Source organism: Micromys minutus (assembly GCF_963924665.1).
Source record: "Micromys minutus genome assembly, chromosome: 21".
Taxonomy (NCBI): domain Eukaryota; kingdom Metazoa; phylum Chordata; class Mammalia; order Rodentia; family Muridae; genus Micromys; species Micromys minutus.
This window is the reverse complement of record NC_137956.1, coordinates 9,710,643-9,723,428: the sequence shown is the minus strand read 5'-3', so window position 1 is coordinate 9,723,428 and position 12,786 is coordinate 9,710,643. Positions and strand designations below refer to the sequence as shown.

At 39.5% G+C, this 12,786-nt stretch overlaps 1 protein-coding gene across 1 annotated transcript in view; it reads left to right on the top strand.

The window, feature by feature from the left end:
* The window catches only part of HCRTR2 (hypocretin receptor 2), a gene marked incomplete at both ends in the record, with an annotated part of 101,906 nt that extends 89,120 nt beyond the window's left edge, over positions 1-12,786 (top strand). The window contains 4 exons of the mRNA XM_080934429.1: positions 4,674-4,894; positions 8,335-8,456; positions 10,199-10,421; positions 12,732-12,786. Of these exons, the coding sequence (XP_080790555.1) occupies positions 4,674-4,894; positions 8,335-8,456; positions 10,199-10,421; positions 12,732-12,786 (621 nt within the window). The remainder of the gene's footprint in view (positions 1-4,673; positions 4,895-8,334; positions 8,457-10,198; positions 10,422-12,731) is intronic.

Sequence of the window (12,786 nt, the reverse complement as noted above, 5' to 3'; positions counted from 1 at the left end):
ATTTTTCAACATCATTCCACACCCCCTTTATCTTTCCTTTAAGTTATGTATTCATACATTATAAGTTGAATTCTTGTTTTTACAGAACTATATTTCAGTCTGGATACAAATAGAAAAGTATTACAAAAAAATCTTTATAGTAAATTATTTTTTCAAGACAGGGTCTCACTATGTAGCCTTGGCTATCCTGGAGCTCTCCATAGACCAGGCTGGCTTTGAACTCAGGGATCTGACTGCCTCTGCTCCCTGGGTGTTGGGATTAAAGATTCGCCACCACTGGTAGTAAGGCACTAGTTCTACTTGTGCTTTTGACTTCCTTGTGGAACTTGAAGCATTGTTTTTCTGCATCTCCTCTTCTTCTATGACCTTCTGCCCATTTTCTCACACTAGACAAGTTGTTATAATTTAATATCACTGTATAAATTCTAGTGTCTTTTAAAATGTGAATAAAAGGCAAACAGGCCCATGGATACAATCATAGTATGGAAAGCCTTTCAGTCTTTGGAAAGTTAACATCCTGTCTAACTTCAGAGTACACTGCTGCTTACTCAATGCTTCACATATTATGAGACACATAAGTGCTTGATAATATTTCTGGAACACATTAACAGAAGTTATGCAATTACCAACATCTGTTATTGAATTCTCAGTACTGGATTGAACGCTGAAGCCAGTAGCCAAGTGAGTCAAGCTTCAGAAGTTTCTGAATGAGTGAATCTTGAGAGTCTAAGTCTTAAAGCCAGTGGATTCTTTGAGTCATATTGTCAAGGAAAGGAAAGCTTAAGTTACTAATTCGAGCAAGATTATTGCTGCTTTTTAAATGACAGCTAACATTCTTAACAAAGTCATAGGAGGACACACAATTTGCTCACTAATAACTTTACACTTGCTAATTTAAGAGTATAAAACAGAATCCATGCATCTTCATAGCTTTAAGCAAATAAGAGGCCCTTCCCTTGATGGCTCTCTTGATGTGGCCCATGGCAAACACAATGCCTGACAACTTTGTTTAGAGGCAGTAACAGTTAGAAGCCATGTGTTGCTCAAGCTGAGTTCTATTTAATTATCCATCTGGGGTCAATTTACTTTATTACAGCTGTAAAGTGGGCTCAGCTCAACTTGCCAATTTTCATTCCAATCTGCTTTAAAATGCTTTAGTTTCACAGTTCAGGCATTTTACTGCAAATCTTGTGAATCATGTGGATTGTACTAAGTGGGACATTTTGTCAAAAGAAAATGTCCATCGATTCTAAGCCTGCAATACAATTTGAGTCTATTTCAAAAGTCTGGAAATTGAGAAGCACACACTTAAATAATAAACAAGCTCATTGTTCATGATCCAAGAGTCATTTACACATGAAAGAACATTTTTAAGTCCCTTCCTTGTGCAAAGTTTAAGGTAATAGTTGTCAACACAATGATAGCAAGACAAATTATGTTTCATTCTTAAGGATTTTAAGGGTATATTACTTTTTTAACCAGGCAGATATTCAAATATATGTAAATATATGCAAAACTACATCATGGGAAATCTTGGTATTTAATCTGATCTTCAGAAACTCAATGGACACTTAAAACCTGTGCATAACTATATTATACATTAATATCTTTTTTCTTTGAGAAACTGTCCTATTTTAATTGTCCTAAAGCATTCCCCAGAATGGCTGATCACTCGCTTGCTACATGTCCTGACTTATTTAAACTCTCACTAGATTTTTTTTTTAATGTGGTACTCATTTAGGCATGGGATGATCAGAAGAATACAAAGATTGAGTCTGCCATGAACTAACACCCATTAATTGCCTAGAGGAAACAGAAGAATCATTACAAGGATGTTCTAAAGGCCCGTGAAGAAAATTATTTAAGATTTATTTTTTTAAATGTATATGACACACCAGAAGAGGGCATCAAATCTCATTACAGATGGTTGTGAGCCACCATGTGATTGCTGGGAATTGAACTCAGGACCTCCGGAAGAGCAGTGAGTGCTCTTAACTACTGAGCCATCTCTCCAGCCCCTATTGTTCACAGTTCTATTACAGTATTTTTTATATTAAAGATAGGTTATCCAGTTCATTTAAACTATGGTCAACAGGTGTTGCTGTGTTTTGCTTTCTACAGTTAGGCAGAAAGTCTCTCTCAGTGACATATTGGTGAAAGACCTCCCATAAGAACCAACTCTCGAAATGTGCCTTTTCTGGGTTTTTAAAATAATGATCAGTACTTTTATAAGACATGCATTCAAAACTCAGGGGAATGGAGTGATAGCTCAGCTTACAAATTTCTTGCCTTGTAACATGAAGACAAGGGCTTAATATTCCAAATCTCACAAAAAAAATCTGGGTATCGTGGCACATAGTTGTCACCTCGGTGCTAGAAAAGGGAAGCCAGGAAGATCCCTAAGGTTAGGTAGCCAGACAAGATGGCCTACTTGGCCAGTTCCAGGCCAGTGAAAGAGCCTGTTTAAAGAGTAAGATGGATATCAACTAAGGAATGCCAGCCCACATTGTCTTCTGGCCCCCAATGTTTATGCACACATATGTACGCACAAAAAACTGCAAACACACATGCATATGAAGTGAACACACCAGTCTTACTCTCTTATATGTAAACTTGCAAAAGGAATCTTTTCACAGTTGAAAAATGAGGTGTGTTTTGAAGTTCTGTACAAAGTAGATACATAGTCAGAAATATTTTGCTTTATTCTACTTCCCATCTTCTCAATCAGATATATAAAATGCAATTTGTACTTTGCTTTTAAGGGCTCACTGAACATGAATTAGGGCTAAGTGCAACTCTTGAATGCCAGTTGACGTAAGGACTCCTGATGAGTTTTCACTGTTCCCTTTGGTTTATTCAATTTCTCTGCCATGTATCAGTGGAGACTGCGTTTCAGGATTAAGCCTCTTCTGCCTTCAGACTGTTATCTGAGAATGACATTAGCACATGTCTCTTTCCTTTCATAGCAAGTACCACAACTCTGAAGAAGTCATCACTGGGCAGAATATTGCTTCTCCCTTCATGGGAACACTCAAAAATAGAACAATCTTTATGGTTTTATTTAGAAACTCCTTTAAGACCACTTAGAGATACTGAGCAGGTTGTGATAGAATTATGCTGGAACTTTCTAAGATCTATTGTTATTTATAAATCAATTGTTTCTAAAACTATTAGAGAGAGAAAGAGATGGAGGGAGGGAGGGAGGGAGAGAGAGAGAGAGAGAGAGAGAGAGAGAGAGAGAGAGAGAGAGAGAGAGAGAGAGAGAGAGCCACAATACTGAAAGACATCCTCAGCAATTTAACGTCGTGACTATTCTTGCAGAAGGCCTATGTTCAATTCCAACCACACGGCAGCTCACAACCACCTGACTTCAGTTCCAGGGAATCAAATTCCTTTTTCTGACTTGCACAGGCTCCAGGTGAACATGTGACACGCAGATATACCAGAGAGCAAAACACTCGTACACACGAAATAAAAATCGAAGAATGATTTTAGAAAACGTATAAACAGAATCACCGAGATGGGAGCATTTGTTTCTCTTTATCTCCCCAGCCAGTGGTTTGGTGAGGTGGGCCCGCCCATTCCCGAGAAGTTTCTGTCTCCGGGCAGGTTTTCAGCTGCATGATTGATCTCCTGGACTGAGAAGATGGTCAAGTGGGGTCTCCTGTAATAAGACTCATCTGTTTGGACATCAAAGCCAAGCTCCATTTTCAAATGAAAGATTCTCTAATAGACTTTGATCTCGTAGTGTAAACAGCCACGGGTTCAACATAACCTTCGTTCTGAGGGGCCACGGGAACGCACGGCTCTGGACTGTGTGGCACAAAGATAAAAGTAGCAGCTGTGTAATTGTAACACACTCATGCCCTCCCCACGGTGTACTTATTGGCACGACTTTTTCTAAAAAAGGCACAAGCCACATTTTAATATTTTGCTGAGATCTATCAATTTTCATGAGACTATAATTAAGAAAATATTATACTTGGCAGAACTTCCCGTTATTATCAACCAACAGAAAAAAATCAAAGGAAACGCGTGTTGTGTAATGTAATTGCTACAAATCGTGGCTATTTGAAACATTAGTGTAAGACCTGGAAGGATTCTCAGTGTATCCGTGTGCTTTCAAGAAGGGAAAATTGCAAAATTAGTTTCAGGCAATCTTGTAAGTGCAAACAGTAAATCACGAAAATAGTTTTGTTCCTTCTACACATAGATTTCCTTTAGTCTCAACAGGAGACAGAAAACCTCCTAAAACCCAATAGCTGGTTAGGTACCGTGTCTCCACGCGACAGCAGGTGGCAGTACCGATGCATCAGATGCATCAATTTTTCGTTTATTTTATTTTATTTTTTTTTTCGGCGTGTGTGTGGGGGGGTGTTTAAATTTAGGTGACATCTTAATTTAGGATTTAAAATGAAGTCTTACCATCTGAATTATCTTAGCATTCTTTTCTCCATATGCACCTTCTCTGTTTAATAAGAGTATTTATTCTTTATTGTCCTCTTCAGACACTGACAACAACCAAAGCTTGTTTTTAAGTTTTCCCCACACAAATACCTCATTGGAGACAGAAATTCCAAACTTCAAAACGTCTGCTTCCTAATCTTTACTTGTGGTTACATTTTCTATGCACAACTTTGCTAAGTACCAATAAGGCTTCCGTCTCCTTTCAGATTCCAGGAACCTCTTCCGTGGTTCAGAGAAAATGGAAGCAGCCACAGTCGGCTTCTCAGCCCCGGGGGTCCGGACAGCAGAGCAAGGTCCGGATTAGCGCTGTTGCGGCTGAGATAAAGCAGATCCGCGCACGAAGGAAAACAGCCCGGATGCTCATGGTCGTCCTTCTGGTCTTTGCAATTTGCTATCTACCAATCAGCATCCTCAATGTGCTAAAGAGGTAAAACCACCAGTGCGTGCATTTATTTAAAAACAAAGCAGCTTGGCATTTTAATTAAGAACTCTTCTTTTCTTTCTAAACAGACAAAAACCCATCTCCCTGGTTATTTTCTCAGGCCAATCAACTCAGTTTGAGCTGATGGAGTTCTTTGAGCACTTAAGGCAAGATGAGCCTTCAAGTACACACTCAGGAAAGACGTTCTGTCATGCCCATGGAGATTCTCAGTTGAATGGCAGATACAGCGGTTGTTTTCCTAAATTCCTGATGTTGACTGCTAGGACATAGATGAGAAAAATAGTTTAATGAAAGTAGTCTCAATAACTAATTTCATAAGTAAATAAAAATCTATTGCTCTTCGAAATTATTTTGGAAGAGAGCACATGAGTTTTATAAAACTTTGTTCTCAAATATTTAAGCAACCATATTTTTTTTTCCGGTGAGCACAAGTACACAAACAAAACGATGAAGTTCAAATGACTTCGACCAGTGACAGGAGCAGCAGATGCTGAGATGCAGGTTAGCCAGCCTTTTGGGGAAACATCGAAGCTGTTACACACACACACTGGTCCCAAGGCAGCCTTAAGTCGGCTTACAAGAGGCTTCGAATTTAGCCTGAAATTGTGCCTGTCCCTTTTCCCAAAGTGAGAGTTAATATTATATTCCTCACAGCCAGAGAGACCTGGGGAACAGGTAAGTTTGGCCAGAGTCAGACCCAAAAGTGGTAGAAACCAGCTGCAAAGATCTCTCCTCTTTGGTCTTTGCTTTTCAGCTTTTTAAAGGCTTCCTCAATGACAAAGTAGAACATGAACAGTTGTTCAGCCCAAGGAAGATGTCCTCTTCTCCTCATAGGTGAAGAGATAGCACAGGGATAGGGGCGTGTAAAGGTGAGACTGGGGGAATGGGAGGCCATCCAGATGTAAAGTGGACAAATACACTCATTAATGAAAGCACATTAACATGAATGATACCGAATAGATCCATCTCTTTCTCTATGCCTCCTCTTCCCTTGCTGCCCTTTTCCCTCTTCTCCTCTCCATATCCCTCCCCTCCCTCTTTTCTTTACCAATCCAGATCAAGTATTTTGAAATGGATTTAGCACTCTGTGGGATGCACATTTGAATTTCTTAAACCTCTGTGCTCGCCCCCTCACCCTCTAGTTATTTCCAGATACCTACCTGTCAATAATATTCATCTTATTATTCAGAATTAAATCGCATCCTTTTCCAGGGTGGGAAAGAAATCCAGGTATAATTTAAAACCCTTTTTAAAGTTTTTGAGCAAACTGCGTGTTTTTACACACACACACACACACACACACACACACATAGATACAAACACACACACATACACATTGTACAATAACTTTGAAAACATTTTTACTGAATAGTTTTTTGTAAGACATCTATTTAAATTTTGTCTTGCCATGCTCTCAGTTATTACTCCCTGAGAGAGGTGTAAAGTCCTACCTTTCTTTTTTCTCTTGGCATGTAAGCTATTGCCTGGATTGAATAATTGGTTAAAACTAACTTCCTCAAAGCAGCTTATAAAAATGTATTTATTTATTTCCTTTACCACAAAATATCAGCCCCTCCTCCAGTACCCCTTCATGCAAGCCCTCCCCATCCTACCTTCTCCTTTTGAGATGAATACCCCCTCTTAGTGTCCCTCCACCTCACTAACACACACACACACAGACACACACACACAGAGACATCAAGTTACTACAGGTCTTCGCACATCCTTCCCCACTGAGGTCAATAGGACTGTCCATTTAGAGGCTGGGGCGATCCACAGGCAGGCCACAGGCTCAGAGGCAGCCCCTGCTAAGATTGTTGGGTGACCTAATGAAGACCTAGCTGCTCCTCTGCAGCTTGTGCTCACTTTTTCTTAGTGATCCAGTCTCCGAGAGCCCCCAAGAGTCCAGGTTAGTTGACTCCATTGATTTTCCTGTGGAGACCTTGTCCTTATCTGGTCCCTTGATTCTTCTCCCAACTCTTTTGTGAGACTCCCGAGCTCCATTTAAGGTTTGTGTGAGAGTCTCTGCACATCTTACCATTGGCTACTGAGTGAAGCCTCTGCGAGAACCGTTATGCCAGGCTCCTGTCTGTAAGCATAACAGAGCATCATTAATAGTGTCTGGGATTGGTTCTTGTCTGTTGGGTTAATGGTGGGGAGTCCAGAGTCCTTTCCACCACAGGGCTAAGGTCGCTGGGAGAGGCGGGACTCTGGAAGCTGAACTGTGTTTACACTGCCAAGTCTGGCTGTGGGAAACCATGGGGACAAGAATCCAGGGGTCCGGAAGTGTGGCCTTGGCCATGGGACAGCCAGAGCTTGCTGGAAGGCAGTGGGGAATCCCTGGACCCGTCATCTGGTTCCCAGGCTCTGGACACCCAGGTGTCACTAGATGTTATAGAAGAGCTGAGAACACAGTGGGCCCGCCAGTCAGGCAAGATCTATCCTGGGGCCCAGGAGAAAGAGAGGAGCTGGTTCCCCGTAGGTCCTGGTCTTGTCAGCCTTTGACTGTAGGCTTGGGTTTGGCTAGAAACACAGAGAGACCTTCAATGGGAGATTAGGACAGTGGCTCTGTAGGTGAAGATTTTCCGTGCAGATACTTGTTGTGAAGCCTGCAGACCCAACTGGTAGAGAGAACAAATTCTTGACAGTTAATCCTAATGCCCACACTCCAGAAAAATCAGTTAGAATTGCTTTAAAATGGCCCCCTGAGGATACTATGATACATTTTCTTTTAGTTTAACACAACATATGAAAACTCCAGACTCATGCAGACTCTTACCCACTGAAAACCAGTTACTGCCTGCATACTGTCTCATGTCAACAAGGCTGGGAGCGCTGACGTTGAAGAAATATCACACATCGATTGGTGCACAGGTGAAAGTGGGAAGAATTTAACAGTCCAGCTTTGGAGTGCTAATTAAAGTATGTGCAAAGGGGCTGCAAGATGGCTCAGTGGGGAAGAAGTCCACGGTTCAGTCCTCAGTATCCACTTGGAAGCCCACCATCATCTGTAACTCCAGCATCCTCTTTTTACCTCTGTGGGTACCAGGCATGTACACACTTGGTACCTAGACACATAGGCATTTAATCCATAAGCTTAAAACACACAAACAAACAAATAAAAAGATGTACATGGTGGAATACCAAAAGGAGATTACTCCATCACATGCAGAGAAACAAGGTAACGAGGAAAATATTCAGCTTCTCTCTCCTTGACAAGAGATTTGCTTTTTCTGATTGCAAGACACAGAGACTTTTTCTCTCTGATCTGGGAGTTCTGTTGAGTACAAGAACCCATTCTTAAAAGGCTGTGCTGCCAGTGCCTTTGCAGGTGATACGGTCAGGCTATTTCTGTGAACTTTCTACACCTCTGGATTCAATTATTTAAGACTCCCGATTTTCTGTTTCTGTTTCTTTTCCTACAGAGTATTTGGGATGTTCACACACACCGAAGACAGAGAGACTGTCTACGCTTGGTTCACTTTTTCTCATTGGCTTGTATATGCGAATAGTGCTGCAAACCCGATTATTTATAATTTTCTTAGCGGTAAGTTTTCAGTGTTTCTTCGTTGAGCCTCTACTCGAAGATGGAACTTCTAGAGCAGACACCCTGGAGCAGTTCTGAGTCTCTGTTTGAGCTGTGAGAGCCCCTGTGTAGATTTTTGCAGAATGTCTTCATTTTGAAAGTGAAAAGCGTGCTGCCTAGCTCCTCGGAGAAAATGATCTAAGCCTTTCCCTTGGAGCGCTTAGAATAAATGTTGAAGAGAAGAATGGGTATCTTGCATGCCTTACATCAAACTTGTGATTGAAAAACACACATGCACATGAAAATACTATGAGAGATGATCTCATCTACCCCATTTCTTCCCTCCAAATTCTCCTCATGATCTGACAACCAAACCCCTACTAATTTTATGTTTGTTTTACTTATGGAATTGTCTGAAAGTTATGGGGGAGAGTCATCCAGTAATACTTGGAAAACCATCAAGTGGCCATATCAGAACTATGCTGTGATTAGCCACAACTTTATACTGTTTTATTTCCAGATGCATGGCTATTTGTTTCTTATTTTCATTTCTAACAATATAGTCATTATATATCTGTGGTATTTATTTTTAATTTTTTTATATATTTAATAAACAGTGCATGCCTTCCAATTTTTTTTTGTTTGCTTGATTTGTCTAAGTACTTAGAACAGCCATATAGGAATAAACTTTCTAGAAAGATAACTGCAAATAGAGGGTTCTATTATAGGACTCAAAAATGTAAAATCAAAAAAGGATTTAAAGTATTTCTATCATGAATACATACCAAACATTTGCATCTATTCAATATCATCCAAGCCTTGAAGATTAAATACATTTACTAAAGTATCTTATGACAGTCCAAAAATATAGTTTCTAGGTTATGTATTAAAATGTTAGAATTGATAAAAAGAAAGCACGACCAACTTCATTTCTGAAAAGGTATTTTGTCACATTTTAAATAATCATTGCACACTGACTCATGCTCTGACCTTGCACTGTGTATGTGAGACCCAGAAAGAAATGGGGAAACAAGTGTTTGAAATAGAAGGCACAGAGCAAGGCAGAGTACCACATGAGGTCAAGAGGATTTAGGGAGTCCACCCCCACCCCCAGTGTGTGCTGGCATCATCCTAGGACTGTGAACAAACACCTCAGCACCCTAGTGCACAGAGAGAAGAGCAGTTTCTCATAATGCCCTTCAGTCTTTAGTAAAGGTGATTGTTTCAGCTTCTTAACTGCCTAAAATCTTGTTCATAGTTTAAAGATAAAGTCCTCCTCAGCTTTTTCCAGTTTCTTTCTTTTCTTACTTTGCCACACTTGGATTATGAAAGGATTTTTTTCATAAATATTTCAGTGTATTTTTTTCTTGTTTTGTTGAACCCTTATGATCCCAACATCCTTAGAATATAATGTATTTTTGTGTTCTTGCTTAAACACAGAGTGGATTTTATTGCTTCTGAAACAACTGAAAGTCTAGGCAAACTTTTCCTGAGAGCCGTTTGGTATTATTACAGGGTTAAAAACTAACTTGAGAAACACAGGGGGTTGACTTTAAGGAAAGAAAACAAATGCCAAGTATTACAAAGGAAAATACTTCATTGTTTAATTTCCTTTTTCTATTTCCTTTACCGATACAAAATTGCAAAATGCTCCACCTCACTGTTAGCTTGGCTCAAGGGAACAACTCATTTGTACCCTGCACATTAGGTGTTGGGCTGTTTATGCATAACTCACTTTCCTTTCATTCTTTCTGCTCTGCCAGGAAAATTTCGAGAGGAATTTAAAGCTGCCTTTTCTTGTTGTCTTGGGGTTCATCATCGGCAAGGAGATCGCCTCGCCAGGGGACACACAAGCACAGAGAGCAGGAAGTCCCTGACTACTCAGATCAGCAACTTTGACAATGTATCAAAACTCTCAGAGCACGTGGTGCTCACCAGCATAAGCACACTCCCAGCAGCCAACGGGGCAGGACCGCTTCAAAACTGGTAGAATATTTATTGCTATGATGAGGAAATCCGACTCAAACTATTCTTCTATACAAACTCTGTGAACAGAAGTTTTAGTATCCAATTGATCTAAGCCTAAAATTACTTGTCAATCCATTTTTTTTTTTAAATAGACCATTCTTTGGAAATAAAAAGTAGGTTTGAAATATTTCCTGAACCATTTACTGGAATGTGGTATAAGTTTAAATTCAACTGAATTTATTTCAATAGATTTTTTTTTCTTAATTCTGTCAACTGAAGTTTATGGCAATTAAGGGTTTGAACATTTCTAATTGTTTCTATAACCCCTTGTTTTAATTTAACAATTCAAATTGATTGTTAAAAAAAAAAAAACCCAAAAATTAATCATTTTCTTTTGGCTTATAAAGGAAGTAACAGTTACTAACTCTTAGTTAACAACAAGCATAATTAATTGACTTAGTTTTTTAAAAAACTTACAAAAACTCTCATTACAGTGTGCTACTTGAGAGAATACTACTTAATGGGAAAGCATATAATTTGTATATAGTCCAAGTATAACTTTCTAAATCACATAAAATGTAGACAATTAAGCTTAATTTGCCACTGATTTTATTTTCCATTTACTACGTGTTCTCAGGTTTATGACCTTATAACATCTAATGTTGTGTCTGTGTGTGTGTGCATTACAGAATCAAAAGGACTGTATTAAAGTAAAAAATTTACAGCAACTACTAATACACAATCATTTTTATCTCTAGAGAAGGATTTAAAATTTAAGTTAAGAGATAAAAATCAGATTATTCTTCTAGTTAAGGACAACGAGTTAGTCAGCCTTAAGATTAAGACTGTGACTGTGTGCCAGGTAACAGAAACTGAAGCAAAGAGGCTGCAGACAGGGTGCAAGAAGGGCTCAGTCTGGGATAGGGCTAAGAGGCTGAGCATTTGTCCAGCAGCCTACACTAGGCTGGGATTCAGTACCTATCCATGAAACAAACATCAAACAAAGGAGCCAAGGCTTAGTGCAGTGTAGTGAGAGAGGAAGGCTGAAGATTCCCAGGCATGGCCGAGAAGTCACACAACCAAAGACAGTGGGTCCCAACCACAACACTGGCAGGACTGTTACACCCCAACCCCATCCCCATTTAATTAGACTGCACCCTCTGTGTTACTAATTATAGCATGCCTGAGGCTAAGAAACAGGAAGTTGGGAAAGTGGAAGGTTCAGTACTAACTCATACACAAATGGAAACTCTAGAATATATTTTGTATAAAATTAAATCAGAGGATTGAAATGATTGTTTCAAATTCATTCTCTGCAAAATTCTTCTGGTGTAAGCATACACTTCTAGATTCAGTTTAGAATTTGAAAGTGTACATATCAAGTTGTTCTTCATCTCATGGTCTAGTAGTAATAGTATGTAGGCACTCTGATTATAAATAAACAGAGTATATTTAATATTTGAGAGGAATTTATTTGAAAATATTTATATTGTCATTTTGCCTTTTCCCCAACTCTTTATTCTCAGAGAAAAATAACACAACCAAATTATCCATACCTTCTTTTCAAGAGTTTAGGATTTTGTTATTATGTGCCTTTTAGTATTTTAAGCCAGGACTACCCTCTTATATGAGGCTTATCAAAATTATATGGCCTAATATCATGATGTTCTGTATCTATGAACACACTCACTTTTAATGTCTCCTTTCTCCCATTTGAGAATTTGTCTACCATATGCTACATGCAAGAAGAGCTGTAACTTTCTGATCGTGATGACAGTTAGCACTTTAAGATTTGAAGTCATAAGCCTTAACTGCCTTTTGGCTCAGTAAGCATGATATAGTGATAAAATGATTTTCTTCAATATAACTGAGTTCATTAACTCTAAGTTGTGAGATAGTATTAGATCTCAAGAAGATAGTTCATGTTATATAAACAAGAGAAGAGGCCTTAAGAGAGAAAGGGTGGAGATGGAGAGAGAGATGACCAGAGGAAAGGAGAGGAGAGGGGAGGGGGGAGGGGGAGGGGGGAGGGAGAGCACTGACATGGTCAGTCAAAAGTCAGAATTTCCGGGCTCTAAATTAGTGATTCTCGGTGCAGTGTAGTTTCTGCAACCAGAAACACCTGTAGTTTGCAAAACTTAATATTAAACATGTGCCCCAAACTTACTGAACCCGAATCCTTTGGGTTTGACACCCAAGAATGTAGGCACCTACAAATGTTATGGGTGATGATGAAGCACTCTAGCAGCATTGAGAACCACTTCTCTAAATGGTGGCCCCTGTCCTCAACTTATTAGCCCATGTGAAATAAAGTCTTTTACTGCACAGGTATCTACAACAGGGAGCACCATCTTCACTCCTGTCCAGCTGGCTGGAGGTCTGA